The sequence below is a fragment of the Pseudophryne corroboree genome, chromosome 2, assembly GCF_028390025.1.
Source record: "Pseudophryne corroboree isolate aPseCor3 chromosome 2, aPseCor3.hap2, whole genome shotgun sequence".
Lineage (NCBI taxonomy): Eukaryota > Metazoa > Chordata > Amphibia > Anura > Myobatrachidae > Pseudophryne > Pseudophryne corroboree.
The window spans coordinates 375,609,490-375,636,179 of NC_086445.1; the positions used below are offsets into that span (position 1 = coordinate 375,609,490).

A 26,690-nucleotide genomic window follows, 5' to 3' on the forward strand; every position below is an offset into this window, starting at 1 on the left:
CCGGGAGCTACTCCTAAAGTGCAAATGCATCGCCGCTGTGCGATGCTTTTGCACTTCTGCGCGGGGCGGCACTGACATGCGGGGCGGGATAGCCCTGTGCTTGGCGTCTAAATTTTGCAGGGCTACGATGAATGACCCCCCATGTGCACGGCAGGGGGGGGGGCAAATATAACATGTGCAGAGAGAGTTAGATTTGGGTGTGTGCTATATTGTTTCTGTGCGGGGTACATATACTAGCTGCTTTATTTTTATAGTGCAATTTAAATTTCAGATTGAACACACTCCACCCAAATCTAACTCTCTCTGCACATGTTATATCTGCAGTGCACATGGGGGGTAATTCAGACCTGATCGCTCGCTAGCTGGTTTTTACAGTCCTGCGTTCGCATAGTCGCTGCCCACCGGGGAATGTATTTTAGCTGTGCAACTGTGCGATCGCATGTGCGGCCGAGCGGTACACAAAAAACTTTGTGCAGTTTCTGAGTTGCCCACAACTTACTCAGCCGCTGCGATCACTTCAGCCTGTCCAAGGCCAGAATTGACATCTGACACCCACCCTGCAAACGCTATCGATGGGCTGTGCGAATGGATTTTTTGTAAAACCCATCGCACAGCAACGATCTGCTTTGTACCCGTGTGACGCCCCTGTGCATTGTGATGCATACGGATGCGCAGTTCGGACCTGATTGCAGCGCTGCAAAAAAAAAAACGCTAGCGAGCGATCAGGTCTGAATTGCCCCCACCGTTTTGCTCATGTACTAACAAAGTTGCTGCTACGATCAGGTCTGAATTAGGCCCATGGTTTAGCCCAACTGCTAACAAATTTGTTGCTGCGATCAACTCTGAATTACCCCCAGTGTCCATGATTATTAGCGCAAGCAAGGAAGAGCATAACTCACATTCAAAATACAGAGTAATCCGAAGCGATAACGATGAAGTGGGCAAATCTGAAGCTGTCAAAAAAATTTCCTCTACAGCGGTAGACAATAAGAAAAAAAAACATAAAACAAAAAAATACCCTTTGTTATGGCATAGACATATATCCAAAGTAAACAGACTATCTTTTGGAGGTTGAATGCCCTTTCAGCGGGTGTATTATTGTATGTCGGCGGCCGGGCTCCCGGCGACCAGCATGCCGGCGCTGGAATCCCGACCGCCGGCATACCGACAGCATGGCAAGCGCAAATGAGCCCCTTGCGGGCTCGCTGCGCTCGCCGCGGTGTGGGCACGGTGGCGCGCGTCTCCCTCCAGAGGGGTCGTGGACCCCCAAGAGGGATATAAAGTGGCGCCACCCTGCGATGCATCGATTTAAGGTTGACCCCTGTCTTGCGGTCCAACTGCATTTTTTTGATTGGAGCGACTGCATGTGATGTCACGCAGCCGCCCCTGAAAACAGTCTGCACATGCCTGCGTTGTCCGGACTGTGCCCTAGTAAAAGCCGCGGTGCAGCCCCCATCCGGACACCCACGGCTTCCGGGATGCGATCACATGGTTACGGTTGCACATGCGCACTGATGCCAGTGTGTGCGCGCAGACCAGAAGGACGCTGCTGCACGGCTACGTCCATCTCTGAATAGCCCCAAAAGTCTCATGGTGCAAATATGGAATGAAAGATTTACCCATTCTATGGCCAATATTTACTAAGAATTCGAGTTTGTCCGATTTGTGTTGTTTTTTTTCTAAGTCCCAATCCGGGAATTCACTAAGCACCAATCTCTGCAGTGTTTGGACTATTCGTAATGGTTTGATTGGCAAAGTTCCGAAATACGAATGAATAGACCATCGGTTATTTCATACAATACGGGAATTCACTATTCATTCGTATTTGGGTGTTAGTCTCCGAGTGCTCAATTGCGGTCGTATTTTTTTGCGAATCGGTAAAAAAAGCGGCAAAAAAATAGACCTGTTTTTTCAGCCGTGTTTACATGTGTTGACACTTACAAATCATTCTAACTTGAATTAGGATGCCTATAAAAGGGACACAAACTTCTCTCATGCAAAATAATTTATTTCCTTATGTTTGCTGGCCAAAAATTGTAGATTTGTAAGGCAATACACATTTAACAACATATATCCATTATTACACACATTTGTGTTCAACTTTCAAATATTTCAAATGTTGTTGTTTCTGCATCATGTTTTTAAATCTGATTACTTATTTTTAACACACACAAACATGGCACAACAATAATGTCAGTCATTTTCGGACTGAATTATCTAAATATTACTCCCAACATATTAGGACACTTTTAGCCAACTCAATTGTGTTTTTCTTGTCAATTCGTCTAGAGAAGAAATGTAAAACAGTTACAATTCACATTGTAAATTGTATTGGTCATGGATGAATCTGCCTGGCTGCCAATTAGTCTGTCTGCTGGCTCAAAGAATGATTAGAATCTAGAAAGAGTAATGATTAGAAAAAAATCAAGTGGTGTGCTTTCTGCCTGCTTAAGACAATCTGCCTGGCTGCCAATTAGTCTGTCTGCTGGCTCAAAGAATGATTAGAATCTAGAAAGAGTAATGATTAGAAAAAAATCAAGTGGTCTGCTTTCTGCATGCTAACATCTATGTGCAGCTCAAACAACAGTTTCCTGCTAACAAAAAATACAAAGATGATAAAGAAGAAATGTGTGTACAAAATTCCTTTTGTTGTTTGTACCAGTTATAATTAATGATGTTGTACAAATTGTCAAGGAGCTAAGTGTTATATATATTCTGTTAATCATACACTTGGTAAGTGTTTTGTTTCTCTTCTCTTTAAAGAAATGGGTGTGTTTTTTTTTTATGTTTATTTGGGTGGTTGCTTGTCCTGGCCTTTGCCTTTACCACTGTCGTGTTGGCGTGCTCTGGTGGAGCGCCTTGGTGGTGATGACACTGGCGTTACATTTGGAGTAGTCGTACCAGAACTGCTGCTTGTTTGCTGTTGCTGCAGGGATCTGAGTGTTTCATTGAGGTTACTGAGGGTGGCATTGAGTTCACGTGTTGCAGCATTTTGATTGTCTACAATTCTGGACATGGATTCATTGATCATTTGATTGCTTTCTAAAATGTTTATATAGCTTTGCTGTTGTCTGTGCTGTTCTTCCATTATGCGCTGTAAGTTGCCCATGACATATGTAATGTCTGCGCACGTATGATTTCCATGGTATTTGCTATTCTTGTGTTTGTTTCATTTTGTCTACTCAGATTTCTGCTGATTCGTCTGAGGTGAGATGGTAGGCTTGCAAACATTTTGGTCTGCCTACGCAGGCAATCTTCATTAGTGGCCTGCTGTCTAGCCCAAATGGTCAAGAACACTTGATCAGGGCCTTGTGTTACTGGTGTTGTTGGGCTGTGTTGGGTTGGTGGTGTGCTTTGCTGTGGGGGAGTACTCACAGGTGCTGGGGGGCTGATTCCTTCGCTTACTGGATGCATTTCTAACATGATTGTGTCATCCATGTCACTGTGTTGCTGTTGTTGCGGAGGGATGCTGGTACCAGGACTAGAAGCTGAAATTAAAAACATTTATCTGTTACTTATCCATATGTTTAATACATTGGTACAAAGCACTAAACATGGAACACATGTAATGGACTGGTGCTTTCAGATTTCCGGCCTAGCAACATCATCACTCATTACTTAAATACATACATACAGTATGCCTGTTTGTGGCAAATGTGTCTGGTTACTTCATTCTGAAAGCAAACACATGAGTTGTATGGTACATCAGACATACTCCTGCCTAAAAACACATTGTAATCCATAATGTGTTGCCTTATAGTGTCTCCAACCAAAACATAGTAATGTTTTTGTATGCAGTTGGCAATGTTAGGACAAGCACACATGTGTAAATGATTCTAACAACCTTACTATTTGCAAAGCTTACACATGAGTTTCTGTTGCAGCATCTTCCACACAATGTGCTACTGTATGGCTGAAGTGGACATACATATCTTTACTGGATGTTGTGTAGGCCATTTTGTTTGGTTTACATTTCATGTTTTACTGATTTGGGTAAGTATAGCACATTTTGATGGGTATTTACTTAATGAGTTTAAGTAAATGGTTTTTTAAAGTTCTGACATTTTTAATTGTTATCACAGTTTGTTACTCACAATCAAGATGAGGGGAGTGTGGTTGTCGTCTTGGAGGTGTGTCCAAAATTTGGAGTGAGGGCACCGAACAAACAGTAGATAATCTTCGTGGCGGAGTAGCCTGCTGTGGTTGGCCCTGGACATCAGACCTTGCTTTCTTTGCTGGCAGATGTTTTTTGTGGTGTGTTCCAGAAGTGCGCCTTCTGCTGCTTAAGACTTCTTTGGATGGACCTAGTATTGAAAGTGACATTTTGTTATGGCCATTCATTTACAAACCTAACCTATACTACAATGGACACTTTACCTGCTTCCGCAGCGTCATCATCATCAGATGTGATGGGAGTGACTGTAGGACGACCAGTACTGCTTTTTTTCAACACTGTAAATCAAAAAAAAAAAAATTTATTCATGCTATTGTTAATACATCCACCCATTATGCTTATAAACATTACATCTTTAAAAAATGGATGTTTTATTATGAATCTAAAAATAAGGACATTAAACACAAAAAGCACAATAACAAACCCAAAACATTGTCCAATAGCCATATGCACTATGGAAAGTGCAACACAGGGAATCATATACAGGACACAGACATAGGACACAATTCCAAAAACATACACTAACAAGCCAAAACACACACAGCTTCATTTTCAAATAAAATGGAAAAAAAATACAGATGCGATATAGAAATAGGTCTGTGATGTGGCACTCCAAACACACATTAACACAATATGAGGCCAACAAAAATTTAAAAAAATTAAACAAAAAAAACAGTAAGGTAACTAAGTCTGCAGTTGTTGTGTCAGTGTACAAATACAGACTCAAAATGAACCAGCAAATAGTGGCCTTGACTTAAACAATATTACATTGAGTACTAATGAAATTATACATGTAACTGCCTTCAAAGACACTTTGTACTACTCCAGCCTCTAACATATCAACCACTGATTTGGAAACATTGCACATTGATAACAGAATAAAAAAAACATAGTCCAACTTTCAAAATGTACAATGTGCAAAAGTAAAACATTATTGCTGGACAATTCAATGACACACCAAGTCCAAACTACACATGGAAAATGTACTGTCCAAAAACCACATGACATACAAGCAAGTAAGACGTTACATTGACTTTTGAATGAACCATGACCCAAAACAATGTATTTGATGACGCACACTTGAAGATGGGAGTAATATGCAACGTTACATGACACACATTTAAAATGTACAGTAAGCCAGAAGTAATGTCATAGAATGTTAAGGCAAATACACATGCTCACCATCCTTCCTGGGGCGATCGGAATCCCGGACATGGGTTGCAGACACTACTTCTGGAGGGATTATAGTCCGCATGGGCTCCTCATAGTCCAGATATGTGGCAATAAAGGGCGGACCACCACCGGTTTTGCGAGCCGACTTCGCCTCCTTGGCCATTTTGGACTTGACACGTCGCTTTATGTCATAGTACCGTTTGCGGCACGTGTCCTCCGTCCGCTTCACCACCCCCTCACTATTTACAGCAGCAACTACTTTCGCCCACAACACAGTCTTCTTCCGTGTTGGCACCTTGGCGGACTCAGGCCCAAATAGCTGCCGCTGATACTTCATCAGCTCCCGCACCAATGCCACATTTTCTGCATAACTAAACTTTACATTCCGCCCAGTCTTAGTAGTGGTGCGTGGCTGCGGAGCTATCTGACTGTCACTATCACTGTCACTTGAGGCTGCTGCAGCAACCTCACCAACCTCCTCCACCTCCCTAACCCTCACCTCCTCCACCTGACAAACCTCCTCCCCCTCACTAACACCCTCCACCTCACTCACCTCAGCCACCTCTGAGTCACACATAATTGTGTGACTAAACAACACAGAAAAAAAAAAGACAAAACAAAACACTTCTCCGCTACCACTACACTAAACACACACACACACACACACACACACACACACACACACACACACACACACACTCTGACAAGGGACTATAAATAAAAAAAACTTGGACAAAAATTGAGACAAAACCAAAAAATACAAGACAACAAGAATGACAAAACTACTTTCAAACACAATACAACACTCAGAACTCGCAAAAAATACTCCTCCAAACAAACACTACTCACCAAACTCCACTGCACAACCTCTCTCCTCACCACTAACTAAACCCACGAGGTGCGGACGGTTTGGGGCGTATTTATATGGTTGCGCACAGACACTCCTACCATCTGAAACACAACCAATCACGAACGGGGATGAAAACCGAAACTAAAAGTGAAAATGCGGCCGCGGGAAGAAAAAAAAACCTGCCGCGTTTAACTTAGAAAGAAACCCAGCAAAAACAACACAAACACGTACGCAAACGACAATGACGGCCGTAAATGTGCCAAAAAAAAACGACTGGCATCGACATCGGAAAACACGAAAACAATAAACTCGAATGCTTAGTAACTTGGCGTATATAGTTTCAAAAGGTTGCATGAAAATGCACCCGATACAAGACGAGTTTAAACACTACACAAACCGACACAAACACGAATATTAGTAAATACTGGCCTATGTGTTGTGTTCTGGGAAAATACAACCATTAAGATTCAGCAAAGTCACATCCTACAGTTATTTATTTATTAACATTTACTTAAATCGTGAAAACATGGTTTTTATTGCACTTCACAATTGGGAACAAACCTAACAGTAATAAAAAAAAAACTGGGTAATAACAGACAGAGGTCCTGAAGCAGAGATGGACGGATGTCGATGTACGCAACAGAGCGATTTTTGCTGCTGCGTATAAGCTGCAGTGTGTATGTGTTACAATGGTCTTGCCATGGTGGTCACAGTGTGGATTTACTCGCAAAGTGAGTGACAGACAGGTAGCGTTTGTGGGTGGTAACTGGAGGTGGGCACTCTAACTTAGGCCTGTCACAGCTTGCGACTGAGATTCGGTACATAGTTACAATGGCTCCGGCATCTTACTTCCAACGCCCATGCTGCGTTTTTATCAGAAGGTCGCTCATCGGCAGTTTTGTCTCAGATAGTTTCTTTTTCATACACAAGCAGTGGATTTCAGGCGTCTTCAGTGGTCATTTCAGTACAAATCCCAGTTGTTGTGACATTTGCAGATTTTAGCTTTGGAGTTCTTACTGGTCTTCCCATAACTAGACTTCACACATACAAAGTATTCTGATGCAGCAGCTAGACTGATGATGATCATCTACTGCTGCACCGCTCACTCAGTCCATACATCTGAAAGTATTTCCCAGATTGACAACCTCACTCTGAGTCTTTCATCCACTCTCATTACCTGGTCCCATTCACTATTACAGCATTTCTATTGGGCTGCACCCTCTATACAGTGGTGCAAGTAGACAAAAAAACAAGATTTTATACCTACCGGTAAATCTTTTTCTCCTAGTCCGTAGAGGATGCTGGGGACTCCGTAAGGACCATGGGATATAGACTGGCTCCGCAGGAGACATGGGCACTTTAAGACCTTTAATGGGCGTGAACTGGCTCCTCCCTCTATGCCCCTCCTCCAGACTCCAGTTATAGGAACTGTGCCCAGAGGAGACGGACATTTCGAGGAAAAGGATTTTGTTAATCAAGGGTGGGACACATACCAGCTCACACCATAAACACACTGTACAACATGGTATATAAGTAAACCAGTTAACAGTATGAGCAACAACAGAAACCAGCAACAGCCTGATTTCAACAGCAACACAACGTGTGTGTACCTTATCAATAACTATGTACAATTATTGCAGATTTCAGTCCGCACTGGGACGGGCGCCCAGCATCCTCTACGGACTAGGAGAAAAAGATTTACCGGTAGGTTTAAAATCTTATTTTCTCTTACGTCCTAGAGGATGCTGGGGACTCCATAAGGACCATGGGGTTTATACCAAAGCTCCAGACCGGGCGGGAGAGTGCGGATGACTCTGCAGCACCGATTCAGCAAACATGAGGTCCTCATCAGCCAGGGTATCAAACTTATAGAATTTAGCAAAAGTGTTTGAACCCGACCAAGTAGCCGCTCGGCAAAGCTGCAACGTCGAGACACCACGGGCAGCCGCCCAAGAAGAACCTACCTTCCTAGTGGAATGGGCCTTTACCGATTTTGGTAACGGCAATCCAGCCGTAGAATGAGCCTGCTGAATCGTGTTACAGATCCAGCGTGCAATAGTCTGCTTGGAAGCAGGCGCGCAAATCTTGTTGGCCGCATATAGGACAAACAGTGCCTCTGTTTTCCTAATACGAGCCGTTCTGGCTACATAGATTTTTAACGCCCTGACCACATCAAGGGACTTGGAATCCTCCAAGACATCCGTAGCCACCAGCACCACAATAGGTTGGTTCATGTGAAACGACGAAACCACCTTGGGTAGAAATTGAGGACGAGTTCTCAATTCCGCTCTATCTACATTGAAAATCAGATAGGGGCTCTTGTGAGACAAGGCCGCCAATTCTGACACCCGCCTTGCCGAAGCCAAGGCCAATAACATGACCACTTTCCAAGTGAGAAATTTCAAGTCAACAGTTTGAAGAGGTTCAAACCAATGTGATTTAAGGAACTGTACCACCACGTTAAGGTCCCACGGTGCCACTGGGGGCACAAAAGGAGGTTGGATGTGCAGTACTCCCTTCACAAAAGTCTGTACTTCTGGAAGAGAAGCCAATTCCTTCTGAAAGAATATTGATAAGGCAGAAATCTGCACCTTAATGGAGCCTAACTTCAAGCCCATATCCACTCCTGTCTGTAGAAAATGGAGAAAACGACCCAGCTGGAAATCCTCCGTAGGAGCATTCTTGGATTCACACCAAGACACATACTTCCTCCAGATACGGTGATAGTGCTTCGCCGTTACCTCCTTCCTAGCTTTAAGTAGAGTAGGGATGACTTCCCCTGGAATACCTTTCCTAGCTAGAATCTGTTGTTCAACCGCCATGCCGTCAAACATAATCGCGGAAAGTCCTGGAACACACACGGCCCCTGTTGTAACAGGTCCTCTCTGAGAGGAAGAGGCCAAGGATCTTCCGTGAGCATTTCCTGAAGATCTGGATACCAGGCCCTCCGAGGCAAATCTGGAACAATGAGTATCGTCTGAACCTTTGTTCTTCTTATGATTCTCAATATTTTTGAGATGAGTGGAAGTGGAGGGAACACATAGACCGCCTGATACACCCATGGTGTTACCAGCGCGTCCACTGCTATCGCCTGAGGGTCCCTTGACCTTGAACAATACGTCTGAAGCTTCTTGTTGAGGCGTGACGCCATCATGTTTATTTGAGGGAGTCCCCAGCAACTTGTCACTTCTGCAAAGACCTCTTGATGAAGTCCCCACTCTCCTGGATGGAGATCGTGTCTGCTGAGGAAGTCTGCTTCCCAGTTGTCCACTCCTGGAATGAATACTGCTGACAGGGCGCTCACGTGATTTTCCGCCCAGCGAAGAATCCTGGTGGCTTCTGCCATTGCTGCTCTGCTCCTTGTTCCGCCTTGTCGGTTTACATGCGCCACGGCTGTGACGTTGTCTGACTGGATCAGAACCGGTAGGTTGCGAAGAAAGTGCTCCGCCTGCCTCAGGCCGTTGTATATGGCCCTTAATTCCAGCACATTTATGTGCAGACAAGCCTCCTGGCTTGACCATATTCCCTGAAAGTTTATTCCCTGTGTGACCGCTCCCCATCCTCGGAGGCTTGCGTCCGTGGTCACGAGAACCCAATCCTGAATTCCGAACCTGCGACCCTCTAGAAGGTGAGCCCCCTGGAGCCGCCACAGGAGAGAGATCCTGGCCCTGGGGGACAGGCATATTAACCGATGCATTTGGAGATGGGACCCTGACCACTTGTTCAGTAGGTCCCACTGAAAAGCTCTTGCATGAAACCTGCCAAACGGAATGGCCTCGTAGGCCGCCACCATCTTTACCAACACTCGAGTGCATTGATGAATCGATACTCTTTTTGGTTTTAGCAGATCCTTGACCATGTTCTGGATTTCCTGAGCTTTTTCCACTGGAAGAAAAACCCTCTGTCTTTCCGTATCCAGAATCATGCCCAAGAACGACAGCCGAGTTGTCGGAACCAACTGCGACTTTTGCAAATTTAGAAGCCAGCCGTGTTGTTGTAGCACCCTCAGAGAGAGCTCCACATTTTTCAGTAATTGTTCTCTTGATCTCGCTTTTATCAGGAGATCGTCCAAGTACGGGATAATTGTGACCCCCTGCCTGCGCAGGAGCACCATTATTTCTGCCATTACCTTGGTGAAAATCCTCGGGGCCGTGGAAAGCCCAAACGGCAACGTCTGAAATTGGTAATGACAATCCTGCACAGCGAATCTCAGGAACGCCTGATGAGAAGGGTATATAGGGACATGAAGGTATGCATCCTTTATGTCCAGTGAGACCATAAACTCCCCCCCGTCCAGACTGGAGATCACCGCTCGGAGAGATTCCATCTTGAATTTGAATCTCCGAAAATACAGGTTTAGGGATTTTAGGTTTAGAATCGGTCTGACCGAGCCATCCGGCTTCGGGACCACGAATAGAGTTGAATAAAACCCCTTCCCCTGTTGTAACCGGGGAACCATGATAATCACTTGCTGTTGACACAGCTTTTGTATTGCCGCTGAAACTATTGTTCTCTCTGGGAGAGAACCTGGTTAGGCCAATTTGAAAAATCGGTGTGGAGGCACGTCTTCGAACTCCAGTTTGTACCCTTGGGTCACAATTCCTAGCACCCAAGGATCCAGGTCTGACTGAACCCAGACCTGGCTGAAGAGCCGAAGACGTGCCCCCACCAGTGCGGACTCCCGCAGGGGAGCCCCAGCGTCATGCGGTGGATTTGGCAGAAGCCGGAGAGGACTTTTGCTCCTGGGAACTAGCCGTAGCTGGTGTTCTTTTCCCTCTTCCTCTACCTCTGGCGAGGAAAGACGATCCACGCCCCTTTCTGAATTTATGAGACCGAAAGGACTGCATCTGGTACTGAGGCGGTTTCTTTTGCTGTGGGGGAACAAAAGGCAAAAAAGAAGACTTACCCGCGGTAGCTGTGGAAACCAGGTCCGCAAGGCCATCCCCAAACAAAACTTCACCTTTGTAAGGCAGAGCCTCCATAAGTCTCTTGGAGTCAGCATCACCAGTCCATTGACGGGTCCACAGCGACCTCCTAGCTGTGCCATGGCATTGGCCTTTGATCCCAAGAGGCCAATATCCCTTGCAGCCTCCCTTAGGCATAACGCTGCGTCTTTGATGTGACCCAAAGTTAACAGAACAGTATCCCCGTCGAGGGTGTCCATGTCAGATGACAAGTTATCTGCCCAAGCTGCATTGCGCTACTCACTCATGCCGACTCAACTGCCGGTCTGAGGAGGGCTCCCGTAAGTCGCATAAATCGATTTTCCTGCTTGCCGTCCGCCGAATCCTTTAGTGTCGCCGTGTCCGGGGACGGTAGGGCCACTTTTTTGGATAACCGCGTCAAGGCTTTATCCACCGAGGGAGAGGATTCCCACCGTAACCTGTCCCGTGAGGAGAAAGGATACGCCCTAATAATTCTCTTGGGAACCTGCAGCCTCTTGTCTGGAGTTTCCCAAGCCTTTTCAAATAGAGCGTTCAGTTCATGAGATGGGGGAAACGTTACCTCACGTTCTTCTCTTTAAACATACAGACCCTTGTGTCAGGGACAGAAGGGTCCTCTGTGATATGTAATACATCCTTTATTGCTACAATCATTTACTGAATACTCTTGGCCACCCGTGGGTGTAACCTCGCCTCATCATAGTCGACACTGGAGTCGGAATCCGTGTCGGTATCAGTGTCTGCTATCTGGGTAAAGGGACGTTTCTGGGACCCTGATGGGACACAGCAATATCCATGGATTGACTCCATGCTTGGTTCTGAGACTCAGCTTTGTGCAATCTTTTATGCAATAAAGCCACACTTGCATTCAAAACATTCCACATGTCTACCCAATCAGCAGTCGGCGGTGCCGACGCAGTCACTATCACATTTTGCTTCTCTTCCTCCCTCGAATAGCCTTCCGCCTCAGACATGTCGACACACACGTATTGAACGTATGAATTATAGGGGACAGACCCACAAGGAGGTCCTTTGGAGAGACAGAGAGGAAGTTTGCCAGCTCACACCCAACGCCGCCACAGTCTGAAATATAACAATACCCCAGACCTGTATAGCGCATTTTATATATAATATATATATCAAATCAGCACCAAATATTGAGAGCCCCCCCCCCCCCTCGTTTTGCACCCTGTTACTTGTAGCTATCAGGGCAGGGTCCGGGAGCAGCGTCTCTGCAGCCAAGCTGTGGAGAAAATGGCGCTGGTTAGAGCTGAGGGACGAAGCCCCGCCCCCTCGACGGCGTGCTTCGGTCCCGCTAATATTTATACTGGCGGGGGTTTTAAATACCCTGCATTGCAGTGTATATAGCGCGCCAGTCATTTTTATGAGGTAATCCTTGCTGCCCAGGGCGCCCCCCCTGCGCCCTGCACCCTTGCAGTGCCTAGTGTGTGTGCGGGAGCAAAGGCGCGCAGCGCGACCGCTGCGCGGTACCTTCCGAAGCTCTGATGTCTTCTGCTGCCTGTGAAGTCTTCTTTCTTCCTATACTCACCCGGCTTCTATCTTCCGGCTCTGTGAGGAGGACGTCGGCGTGGCTCTGGGAACGAACAGCTAGACGACACCAGTGTTCAGACCCTCTGGAGCTAATGGTGTACAGCAGCCTAAGAAGCAGAGCCCATCAGTCTCACAGAAGTAGGTCTGCTTCTCTCCCCTCAGTCCCACGAAGCAGGGAGTCTGTTGCCAGCAGTGCTCCCTGAACATAAAAAACCTAACAAAGTCTATTTTCTAGAGAAACTCGGTAGAGCTCCCCTAGTGTGTGACCAGTCTCCTCTGGGCACAGGATCTAACTGGAGTCTGGAGGAGGGGCATAGAGGGAGGAGCCAGTTCATGCCCATTAAAGGTCTTAAAGTACCCCATGGTCCTTACGGAGTCCCCAGCATCCTCTAGGATGTAAGAGAAATCTTAGTGGTGTGGTCACATGCCACATCGGGCGTGGCCAATGAAAATGAGGGCGTGATACACATACGGGTGTCCACATACACATATGCCCCCAATAGTGGCAGATACACACATATGCCCTCAGTAGTGCAGTTCCAGATACACATATGCCCCCACAGTGGCAGATATGCCCCCACAGTGCCAGGTACACATATGCCACACAGTGCCAGGCACACATATGCTTCACAGTGCCAGGTACAGGTACACCCCCCTCCCCCCCCAGACAGTGCCAAGAACATGCACACCCCTTATTTTCTGCTCACCGCTGCTGCCGCGTGTGAGGGGAGGAGAGCACAGTGCACGCCTCTCCTGCCCCTCAGTCCAGCCTCCAGCGGCTTGAATTTCCAATCAGGAGCCGGTTTGTGAGCCAATCAGAGCTTGCGGCCCAGCAGCCAATCAGGAGCCGCAGCTGCCTGTCCACGAGCTCTGATTGGCTAGCAAACTGGCAACTCATTAGAGATACATGCCTCCGTCGCCAGAGACCGGACTGAACACTGAGGGGAGGAGAGGCGGGTGATGCGCTTTCCTCACCTCACCTCACACACAGCAGAGCTCACAGCCTCACACACAGGCTGCAAGCATGGCGGTCAGGGCGGCGGTACTGCGTACTGGTTGGCAATGTCTTACCGGTACACAGGCCCGCCCCTTACCGCCATACTTGCAACACTGCCTCTCTATGAAGTGTTCTCCCTCATACAACAAGATGTTCTTGTGGCCTCCAAACAGTCCTTGAAACCTCACCTCTCCAGGCAAGCTTATCAAATTCCAGAACCAGCCACATAACCTCCATAAGCTAGTCTATCCAATTACCAAACCTTTACACAGTTCACATAAAACTTGCTTGTGTTCTCTTTCTATATTAATATAACAAACGCTAGGCCAATCTTGCTGTGTGACATGATGGCATAGTCCATTTAGAACTTTTTACCCCTGTAACAGTATGCAATATAGATATAAGTCTACAGATCGTAAGTAGTGTCCACTTACCTGTCAGTCTGTTATTATTCATTAACATTTTATTACTGTTTTATTGCCAATTGTAAAGCTCAATTGAACATAAACAAATGGTAATACATAACTGCTTTATTAGTACATTGAATGTATTTACAAATAATGGGTTAACATACACTAAGAGTGCAATGTATGCAAAGTGCATGGATAGGGAGTTTATTACCCATTTTCTCAAGTCTTCAATCCTACCATATGTGACTTCATGTATGGAGCCATACAGCATCACTGTTATACCACTTTTACACTCGCACTCCCGGGTCACTCCCGGGATGCTTCCCGGGATGCGTCCCGGGATGCCTTCCCGGGACTGACCCCTTTCACACTGCACTAAGACCTGGGATCGACCCGGGACAGCCCCATTTACACTGATCCCGGGATATCCCTGCAAATGCACATGTATGTCATTAGAAATGGCCTTTTCTGGCTCACATTGATGAGGTCACACTAGTCAACAAAGGGAGGGGTGGTGCCTGCTCACACCATTGCTGCAGTCATGGCCAACAGAGTACCAGTGTGTATGCCTGAGCTCATGATTCTTTCTGCTTTGCAGATGTTTCATACAGCCACTGACAGCATGATGCAGCTTATCACACTGTGCAGTATACTGCACATATATTTTATGAGGAGGAGGAGGGCGCAATTTATGCTGGATAGGGCTGCTAGTCGCCGCCAATATTTGCGCAGGAGGAGAGCCTTCATATCATCCAGGATGAGTATCATACTGAGCGTGAGTATGGGCCCTAACCGCTCATTTTGGTCCAGAGATCGCCGGCACGGAGAAGCCTTTATGAGGACCGTGGAAGCTTACCAGGATGAGGAGTGGATGGCTAACTTCCGTGTGTCTCGTGCAACCTTTAACTACATCCTGGAATTACTTACCCCAGCACTTGACATGCAGACCACCAGGCTTAGGAGACCCATCGAGGCACGCAGGAGATTAGCTATTGCATTGTGGTGGTATGCTACCCCAGGAGAGTACCGCTCAGTCTCATGCTTGTTCGGTGTTGCAATCTCCACCTGCTGTGTCATAGTCCACCAGGTGACTAAAGCAATTGTATCTACCTTATACAAGCGCTTCATATCTCTACCACAAGGACAGCGCTTACAGGATACCATCATTGGATTTGTGAAGCGAGGCTATCCGCAGTGTGGAGGAGCGATTGATGGGACACACATCCCCATTATTGCCCCACGTGACAACCATGCTGACTATTTTAATAGGAAGGGCTGGCACTCCATCATATTACAGGCTGTTGTGGACCACAAATATTGGTAAGTGTTTATTTTTGGGGTGGTGGGATGAGTTGCATGTGTGAGTTTTACATTCTAATTGTTTTCAATTTTACTGTTCTTTAGTTTCCTAGATGTGTTTATTGGCTGGCCAGGCCGATCTCATGACTCCCGAGTTCTTGCCAATTCTGACCTGTACAACATCGTAGAGGAGAAGCAGGGAGGCTGGCTGTACCCCAAAGAGTGTGCAAAGATTGTGAATGGGGTGGAGATCCCTGTCCACATCATCGGGGATGCTGCATACCCTTTACGCCCCTGGATTATGAAAGGCTACACCCAACAGGTCCAGTTAACCCCAGAGCAACAAACCTATACTCACACCCTGAGTTCAGCAAGGATGGTGGTTGAGAACGCCTTTGGCAGGTTAAAAGGAAGATGGCGTTGTTTGATGAAGCGCAATGATGTGGACCTTATGAATATGCCTAATGTAGTAGCTGCGTGCTGTATACTGCACAACATCTGTGAACTGCAAAATGAGCTATTCCTTCCTGAGTGGACTGTGCAGGACCCTGAGGTTATAAACCCACATGTGGAAGGTGCTTTGTTTGGGACTGCCTCAAACTCCGCTGCAGAACAAATACGCCACACTATTACGTCCAACCTTGCAGCACTGGTACAATAGTGTTTAAGAATCAGCACAACATGTTTGGTGAATGAAAATGTTTTTATTTTGTATTCCACCTTTGATCTTTGGGTTCATTATTTATGTTTTTCCAAAAAAAACACATTGCCAGCAACTGTGTATATATGCATAAACAATGTAGAAAACACTGTAAACATGGTCTACTTTATGCACAAATGGGAATGTTATGCCTGGATTTGCAAACAAGTTTTTATTGGCATAAAAAAAAAAAAACACTGGTAGGTTTGTAGATACAACACCATAAACCACAGTGTCCCTGCAGTATATTATCACTGTGTAAAAAATAAATAAAAAGTGCTTTAATGTAGACACTATACAAAACAGAACATAGAAAAAAATGAAAGAAGGCACAAACAGTTGTGCATAAACAATGACCACACTGTGGTTATTTAACAACAAATAACAACCAAAAAAAGCAATTCACTGTGTTTCACGGCAAATTGCGCAATACAGTAAACTCTGGGCTTGGCGCACTAGATGGTGCAGTATTTGGGGCATAGTATGGACCAGGATTAAATGATGAAAAACCCTGCTCAGGGGGGTATTGTGAGTTGTGGTGTTGGTTTGGTGCTCTTGAGGTATTGGTCATACGCTCATAGAACGCCATGTTCATTTGGTGCAATTCCCTGTGGCGGTCATACTGCTCTCTACTCATGCGTTCCTGCATTGTCATGACTTGGGAAAGGAATGCATCATGCATTTGGCGTTCTGCCTCGAGAAACCTGTCGAGCCTTGCATCCTCCTGTGCGGACATTGTAGCGTCCATCTCTCGGAGTTGGTCGACAAGGACATTTGACATGGCTTTAGCCACTTGCTCCGCTCTGTTCAATTTCTTCCTTCTAGGCGGTACGGTGTAAACTGTGAAGAGAAGAAATACAAAATGAGCGTATATAAAAATAGCAGCGTTAGCAAACATGTGTTTGTGGCATTAATCCACCTATACACTAGCTACTCTGCAACATTGAACTTTTTTTAAAAATGCAAAGCCCCCCTGCGTGGGGGCAGAAAATGCAAAGTGTGCCACCGTGCCAGCAGCGTGTTGAGCGCAGTGATCCTGCAAGGGGCTCATTAGCGCTCGCCACGCTGCCGCCACACTGGCCACTCATACTACGCACATAACCGGATGATTAACAATTGTGGATTTGTGCTATGAGTGTTAATTTCTAAACATGTACTTACTGCTTTTCTGTAAAGTTGGGGTGACGGCACTTTGTACAGTCCCACTGTCACTGGTCTGAGCATCCACGACGTCTTCAATGGTTGCAGTTATGCTGTCGTCGTTTCTGGATGTGTTTATGGACGGCTGGGATGATGTGTCGCTGTCCTCAGGTGTGTCGTCAATTAACAACGGTGATGAGGGACAGACGTCACTGCTTGTCTGTGTCTCTTCTGGAGTGCCTTCTGTAGCAGTGTACTGTGAACTGGAAGACAGACTCACCGGACTGCATATAGCTGTGTTTCCAAAGATATTGGCGCACATGTCATAGTACTGCCAGTCGATACGGCCAACACCGCTCTTTTTCCTGTTGTTGTCATGCACCTTAAGGAAATGCTTTTTAAGAGTTTTCATTTTGTTTAACACTTGCTGCTGGGTGCGGATGATTCCCCTGGCTTGCAGCATCTTGGAGATGTTTTTATAAATGACTGCATCTTTGACTGTGCCTGTGATCTGCCTCATAATTTCCTCCTCTCCCCTAATGCTCAGCAACTCTCTCACCTCCTGGTCTGTCCAGGTCGCCATGCTGCCTTCCTCACACGCATCAAGGACGCTCCCCAGGGCTCTGAATGATGACATCATCTTTTCTGAGCCCATGAAAGCTCCAATCGGAGGCCTTTTAACAGTCCCGGGTAGTGAATCCCGGGACGGGCCCTTTCACACTACCCAGCTTCCCGGGACGGTCCCGGGTTCAACCCTGCTTTTGACCTGGGATGAAATCCCGGGATGCTCGTCCCGGGAAATTGTCCCTGTACCCATTTACACTGAGAAGAATCCCGGGATGATGCGCGTTCACGTGCAATATCCCGGGATTTTTCTGCGAGTGTAAAAGGGGTATTATCTGCAGCAAAGCTTTGGGGTGGGCCAGCGCATACACAGCGAAGCCCTGCATGCTAAGAAGAACAAGGCAAGGACCTCAGAAGGTCAACAAGCAATCCCATGCCCCAGTCACCTTTGGGTCTACTGGGAGCATCTATCGCAGATGAACAAGGATTAGAAGCCATCAATGTTAACAGTGGAGGTATTTAAAATCCAATTCAGACCATAAAAGCAAGAACACTCTTAGTGATAGAAAACTATACATTGTTACCAAAATATGGTAAAAAAAAATTCAAAGTCATGTAGAATACATAGTAACACATATTCATAAGTGTCTGTCTCCTTTACCACTATGGTACACACTATTTTACACACAGATAGGGAATCACTGTAGCAGACTTGGAGGCTCTGTTCTACACAGCGGAAGGCAAGTTCTCATGTGACAGAAAGAAAACAGCAGCTAGAACTGCACAGGTTTTTAGTTGGATCTCATTGTGATCCAACAGATGGGAACAGCTCCTAACGGTCCCCAACAGATGCACATGTAGTAGAGGCTGTGGCCGACAACCAGGATCCATGCAGAAGAGAAATGGCAATGCAAATATTTAGCTAGATGAGGACATCTATATGCTGTTCAGCTGTCTTATGGTCAAGGTGTAGGTGGTAAGTGGTAAAAGCAATGTTTATCCAAATTTCATTTATATATAGCTAAGAGTATGCTATCAAACTTCTCAGTAGAGATTAGGCTGTGAGGAGCAAAACAGAAGATCATCTCTTATGTAGAGCTGTGGCTATAGAACAGTGGCCATGAGTTTGACTAGACATCATTTCTAGAGATGGTATCAACTAATAACGTGTTGAAGCAAACATATGTTTGTCTCTATTGCAGTGTATCGTAGCAGGTCTTTTCCACTCACCCAGGCTGTTTCTAGTAGTAGACACAGTAGACTACTCTAATAGACTCAGTATTTAGGGCAAAATAATAATTCCAATTATTTTTTCCCCCAATAAATAAAACTAGGGGCTTATTTATCCATATGGGTCAAAAAGAAAGATTTTCCAGCACCACTTAGAACAGTGATAGAAAATCATTTTACTGGGGCAGCTGAGTGATGACAGCTTCCAGTGATACTGGCTGGCAGCGGTAAGAAGTAACTTACGTGCGCATACACAGGGTCGGACTGGCTCACAGGGGTAAAGGGGAAACCACCGGTGGGCCCCACTGCCTGAGGGCCCACTCCTTCCTCTAGGGATCAGGTTCCAGACTGTGCACTTGTATTATACATGGTAGATATGTTGCATTACACTGCACAAGACTATTGTGCATTTCAAGCCTCTGTGGAGGCTGGCCACACCCCCTTTATAGGCTGGTCACACCCCTAAATATGGGCCCCTATAACTGCATTCCCCCGGTGGGCCCTTCATACCCCAGTCCGACACTGCGTATACATGCCCGGTTCAGCACTGAACACCTGAAACCTGGGCACGGGCTTACAATTGTAATTTTAATGGAAGAAAATAGAATATATATTATATATATATATACATACATACATACATACATACATACACACGTAACAAAATAGAGAAGGAAAATATACTTTATGTTTGTAGTAAAGCATTTTTCCCCTGACTATTGCCATACTGAGATGGTGATAGTAATCAGAGGACAGTGCCAGTTTCCTTGTTAAATAGGCAATATCTTGCTTCCCCATGTATAGGAAAGCATGGGGAAGCTGTTGCAGGAGATGACTACCAGTGGTAATTGTCAGCATCAGCCACCGCTGGGGTACCTTTAGATAAACAGAAACCCTATCTCCAGCCAAAGTATTTTATCTGGAAATAGGAATTTCATGGCTTCTTATATTGATGGATACATGGATAAACTTTCAAAACATTTTTTGCTTGTATTAAAAATATGTCTACTTTATTTAATATGTTGCATGTCTTGGACAAAATATCATAACTTTTAGTAGTCAAATTGACTCAATGGGCAGGATTCTGGCCGAACTCGGATGTTATTTTAAAGGGGCAATCACTTACAAGGCATGATTTTGCCTTGTAAGTGATTGCCCCTTTAAAAAAAAAGTCAGACTTCGGCCAGAATCCCGCACATTGGCCAAACACGGGTGGCATTAAATCTTGCGCAATTTCCTGTTTCGTCACCCAACCATCAAACCTCACATTAGCACACCTTGTGAACCTCTGCAATTCCTGTCCTGCAATTCCTGTAGAAAGGATCTCAAAGAGAGACTGGATTGGCGAATTCAGAGAGCCATTTCAATACACAGTTATTCTAAGGAAATAAAATACCTTCTAGAAAATATGGAGACTTTGCAACATGTCTGCCGTTGACTGTAATCTCAATTTGCAGGCTTTTGTAGCTGGCATACAGTCTGTACCTTACAAGGAAGGAGCCATCTTGTCGGTCAAGTACTTGAACTCCCACTCTAGTATATTGCTCTGTAGGTGCAATAATGCGGACTTGAAATAGGTTCTTCTGTGGAGAACAAGTGAAACTAAACAAGGAAATAAACATAAAGTCTTATTAGTAGTTATTTGTCACAGACAGCAAACACTAGGATCTATGTTCTCCCGTCAGACAGAACAGAATACTCGTGAACTTTAGTTCAGGAAACGCGTTTATAATTTTACTGACTGTCAAAATAGTTTGCTAAGGAATAATGGAACTCCTTATCTCCAGGGCTAAGGAAGGATGGAAAAGCAAATCAATAATAGTTAATCACCACAATGAACACTGATGGATAAAGTGCCAAAGGAAAGGGCTTCAGAAGAATCCTGATGTGTTATTTTGAAATTGGAACACTCCCAATGAAATCTTGGTGAGCACAAGGTACCCAGTTAAGTAGTTGGGAAGCCCACCAGAACCATCACCATTATTCATACTGTATGTAGCCCTGTGAACATCGTATTTCTGGTATCAGAGAGTCTTTAAAGGGGAACAAAATAAATATGCCAACATCATGGCAGCAGATCAGTGGCCCAGTGCAATGGCTATCTATATTCAGAATGCCCCCTTTTAGGTAGGCAACATACAGTAATATGGAATGTAAAAATAGCAAATTCAGGTTCACAGTAACTAATTAAAAAAACAAATATTGGCAAAAACAAAAACTAAGATTTTTAAAATGGGATCCGGATGATAGGTCGACATTATATAGGTTGACCCCATAAGGTAAACATGGTCGAAAGGTCAACATGTAAAAAGTAGACAGAGCTTAAGGTCAACAGATACAAAAGGTCGACAGGTTCAAATGGTCTAAACCTGTATGGTCGACACAAGATTTTGTTTTTTTAAACTCTCTCATTATTTACCATCTACGTGGACCATTGGGAATAGTAACCTGTGCCGAGAACATTGGTAGAGGTACAATAACTGGGGTCACATGTGGTTTAAAATGGTAAATGGCACCTAAAAAAACAAATAAAAAAAACTTGTGTCAACCATTTATGTGTCAACCTATTCAGGTGTCTACCTTTTACATGCCGACCTCTTGCATATTGAACATATGGGGTCAACCTGACTGTCGACCTAATTATGGTCGACCCAATGATCCACACCTTGTAAAACACCCCTCTCTAAAATGAAAGGTGAAAGGTGAAATCTGTTGTTCTCGAGCTGTTGTTTAACTGCAAGTGTCAGCCTGCTCGAGGGACATTCTACCAGAGCAGTCAAATGGAGTGTGGCCTGGACTTTTCATGACTGGTGGGCCTGGCAGCAACCACAGAGCCTGCCACCAGCAGATCCACCCCACCAGTGGAGTGTTTTTCTGCAGCATCACTCCAAGACCTGGGACTGGAGTGTCTGTAGGTGTAAGTGCCCTCCTCTCTTTCCATTGGCTGCTCCGACTGCAGCACAAAGTGTAAGCTGATGGCTGTCACTTGGCTGGGGAGGGAGGAGGAGGGGAGCATCCCACTGTTTGCTGCTCTGTTAGCTGGCAGGCAGTATAGGATCCTAGCCTTTACAGGGGGAAGGGAAGAGAGGTCAAGTATGTGACTCTGGGTCACTGTTTCCACTATCAGGTTTTCCCCTGTTTGCTGGAAAATTTGAAAGTTGAATGACCCTTCTCATCTGGGCTGGCTCCTCTCAGGGTGGGGATGTATACTGTAGATGTACCTTTAACTCTAAGGGTGACACCAAGCGCTGGGCTGTTCATGTATTTCTATCTTTCTTTTCAGTCTTATGTGGGAGGCTGGTGTGTTTTATGTTTTCCAGCTGGGGCCAATGTGTATCTTTTTGTTCCCCTGTGGTGGCTAATGTGTGAGTGGTTTTTTTTCCTGCAGAGGCCAAATCTGTTTTTTACAATGTGTATATTTTTTTTCCCTATCTGGGCCAATGTGTATGTTTTTCCCCCCCTGTGGTGGCTAATGTGTGAGTGGGCGTTTTATTTTGTCTGTGGAGGACAATGTGTATGTTTTTTCTTCTTATCAGATCGAATGTGTGTCTTTTCTTCCTGTGGGGGACAATGTATGTGTTTTTTCCCTGTGAAGGCCAATGTGTGTGTCTTTTTCCTCAGGCGACCAATTTGTGTCTGTGTTTTTTCCTATCGGGCCAATATATATGTTTTTTTTCCAGTGGGAGCCAATGTGTTTTATGCGGGGGGCCATCGTGTTTTATTTTTTTCCTTTACGGGCAATGTGTGTGTGTTTTTTGGACTGTGGGAGCCAACATGTGTGTTTTTTCCTCTGGGGATGCTTCTGCCTGATTGACAGAGGTGTTTGTGAGCTGTACAGGGCAGCAACGTGGCGTTGCAGTGGTGTTGATGCAGCATTGGGCAGTTATTTGCATGCTGGATGGCCTTGCCCTGTGCTGGGTGGCCCCCAGCATGCTATCACAGCCAGTTGCAGTTTTGCTAAAAATGCAAAACTGCAACTGAAGCTGAATGAGGGCCATAGTTGGCTAGGGGGTGCACCAAACATTCTTGTACCGTGTGCTAGTAGGCCTAGATCCGGCCCTTGTATCAGCATGCTGGGCATGTATCAAAATGGCTGAAGAGTTTGCTCCTTTAGGGGGGAGATGTATCAAGCCTTGCAGAGAGATAAGTGGAGAGAGATACAGTACAATCAGCTCCTAACAGTTTATAGGCTGTGCTTGAAAAATGACAGGAGTTGATTGGAAGGTACTTCTTTATCTCTCTCCACTTTATCTCTCTACAAGCTTTGACACATATGCCCCACAGTTGGAAAAATCATAGTTAGGAGATGATTGGTTGGTATTTCTCTGCATGGCTTGCTACATTTCCCTCTTAACCACTTGCCTGGCATGGTCGCATCAGATGCGACCACACCAGCAAGTGATTTATCTGACCTGGTCGCACAGGATGCGACCAGTCAGATAAACAGTGTTAGCAGCAGCAGGGAAGAGAAACTCCCTCCGCTGCTGCTGTCAGAGGGGCCGGAAAGTCCCTCTGCCTCCCTGCATCCTTCCCTCAGTGTTTGCAGTGCTGCTGATCATTGCTCATCGGTCAGCACAGCAGGACCCCCCACCCAGCAGCTGCAGACAATGGCAGCCGCTGGGAAAGTGTAAAAAGAACCCCCCAAGCCACCCCCAGATCCCCCTGTGTACCTGGAAGCTATCTTGGGGGTAAAAAGTAACGTTGCGATGTTACTGATGTTCCGATGTTACCAATCTTCCCGACCGATGTTCGGATGTCTGAGAAAATTTTTTTTATTTCTCTTTTTTAACTAAAATCATTTTGGATAAGGTTAAATTCATGTTCTTCACCTAATTCAAAAAAACTAATAAAAAAAAAACCCGACAATTTCGGAGTGTTTTTTTGGGGGCGGAAAAATCATCAGTTAAGTGGTTAAAGCCTTATATAGAGTTCAGCTGTAACTTTCTTTTTTTTTCTTGGCGCATGAGCATCTTTTTACATTGTGTGTCTATATCCAGATGCAATTTGGACTCATAAATGTTAGTTTGAGCAAGTAAATGCAGTAAGTGGGCATCTAGACAAGGCCACAACAGTGGCATGCGGTGAGGTCAGTGGCTGGTGAGGCACTACAGCCATAATGTCCGCCGAATCCTGCCGATGACCCCTACCGCCGCCAAGCCAATGCCCGCTACTGCCCCTGCGCCGATGCCTGCTGCCACCGCCAATGACTTACAAACTCGCTCACCATCAACTGACCCAGCCCTCCGTCACTAATTTGCATCTCAGTCCGATGCCACCAATGCCCGCTGCCTGCCTGCTCATCATACTTGTGATATATTGTACATTTCTATAGAAAAAAAAAAATAGGATTTTGGTACCTACCGGTAAATCCTTTTCTCTTAGTCCGTAGAGGATGCTGGGGACTCCAAAAGGACTATGGGGTATAGACGGATCCGCAGGAGCTTGGGCACACTATAAAGACTTAAACTGGGTGTGAACTGGCTCCTCCCTCTATGCCCCTCCTCCAGACCTCAGTTAGAAAACTGTGCCCAGGAGAGATGGACATTTCGAGGAAAGAATTTATAAACACAGTGAGTGTCATACCAGCTCACACCACGAACATACCGCAGAACGTGGCATTCAATAGAAAACCAGCCCACGGCATGAAAAAGACACAGCCACATGCTGAGAGAATATGTAACACAACCTGTGTGTCAACACAACCAATAATAAGACACCTCATGCCATGGCCAGAATATCGTCAGCAACAGTCTGACAGCGAAAAAAACACCACTAGAGCGTAACCAAAACAATAACTGCAGACACAGTACGCACTGGGACGGGCGCCCAGCATCCTCTACGGACTAAGAGAAAAGGATTTACCGGTAGGTACCAAAATCCTATTTTCTTATACGTCCTAGAGGATGCTGGGGACTTCAAAAGGACCATGGGGTCAATACCAAAGCTCCAGAACGGGCGGGAGAGTGCGAACGACTCTGCAGCACCGATTGAGCCAACAAAAGGTCCCCCTCAACCAGGGTATCAAACTTGTAGAGCATAGCAAAAGCGTTTGAACCCGACCAAGTATCCCCTCGGCAAACTTGAACCGCCGAGACTCCTCGGGCATCCGCCCAGGAATAGCCCATCTTCCCAGTAGAATGGGTCTCCACCGACCTTGGTGACGGCAATCCAGCCGAAGAAGGAACCACCGGCATCAAAATAGACCGATTTCTGCGAAACCCAGAAACCACTCTTGGCAGAACTACTAACCGAGTTCTATAGTCCTCTCTAACCACATGAAAGATCAAACAAGGCTCTTGTGAGACAAAACCACCACTTCCGACACCCGCCTTGCGGATGTCAAAGCCAAGAGCACAACCCCTTTCCAAGAGAGAAATTTTTATAAAGAAATTATTAGGCTACACTGCACAGAAATGGAGCCCAACTTTAAGCTCACATCCATACCGGTTTGCAAAGTATGGATAAGAATGACCTAGCTGAAAGTCTTCCATAGGCCTTCCTGGATACACACCAAAAACCATAGTTACGCCAACTACGGTGGTAAAGCTTAGCCGTTACTTCTTCTTAGTCTTAAGAATTGAGGAAATGACTACACTGGGAACACCCTTTCAGCTTAGGATATGGCATTCAACCGCCACAACGTCAGACGCAGACGCGGTAAGTCTTGAAACACGCCCTGATCTTGTCGTAACAGATCCTCACGTAGAGGAAGAGGGCAGGAATCCTCTGTGAGTAAACATGAAAAAACTGGATAGCAAACCCTTCTTGGCAAGACCGGGTCCAAGAGGATCGCCTGAACCGTTTTTCATCTCCCGTTTATCACCTTCAGAAAAAGTGAAAGCGGAGAGACCACATAGACCGACTAAAAACACCCACGGTGACACGAGGATGTCCACTGCTATAGCTTGAGTGACCCTTGGCCTGGAACAATATCCCTGAGGCCTCTCATTGAGGCGAGACGTCAACAAATACAATTGTGACATTCCTCAAAGACTTGTAACGTCTGAAAACTACTCGATGATGACTGAATTTCTCCCAGTATGGAGATCGCGTCAGCAGATGAAATCTAGTTCTCAGTCGTTCACCTCCGGAACGAAGACTGCTAAAATAGCATTTACCAGACTTTCCACCCAATGGCAAAACTGTGCATCTTCTGCCATTGCCGCTCTTCTCCTAGCTCCGCCATAGCGGCTTACTTATGCCACTGCTGACAAGTCGTCTAGCAGAACTAACACGGACAGAACACGAAGAATACAGTTGTCGAAACTAACTCTTAATTCAAAAAAGCTTATAGCAGACAAGCTTTCCAACTTGACCTTATCCCCTGGAAACACGTCCCTTGCAAGTACTGCTCCCCCGTCGCGGAGATCTGTATGCACGGACACCAGGATCTACACCTAGAACCCGAACCTTGATCCCTCTAGAGCGAGAGAACCGAGCCGACACCACAGGAACAAAGTCCTGGCCGTTATGATTATATTCAGGTGCATGTGCAGGTGATACCCGGACCACATTTCCAACTGGTCTCTTGAAAGCCACTCTAGCATTAGACCCGCTCACCAAAAAAGGCCTCTCAGGCCGCACCCAACCGGTTTAGTAACGGAACACATTGATGAAGCATCACAGTAAAGCCGATCCAACTTTGGATCCTCAGACCTC

The 26,690-nt window shown here is 45.8% G+C and overlaps 1 protein-coding gene across 5 annotated transcripts in view; it reads right to left on the reverse strand.

The window, feature by feature from the left end:
* The window catches only part of POGLUT2 (protein O-glucosyltransferase 2), a 181,386-nt gene that overhangs the window by 121,584 nt on the left and 33,112 nt on the right, over positions 1-26,690 (reverse strand). For 2 of the 5 annotated variants that reach the window (XM_063953206.1, XM_063953205.1), the window contains exon 2: positions 20,428-20,633. In XM_063953206.1, the coding sequence (XP_063809276.1) occupies positions 20,428-20,633 (206 nt within the window). Of the gene's footprint in view, positions 1-20,427; positions 20,634-26,690 lie in introns of those variants that run through there. The other 3 variants (XM_063953207.1, XM_063953209.1, XM_063953208.1) reach the window with 3 other exon arrangements.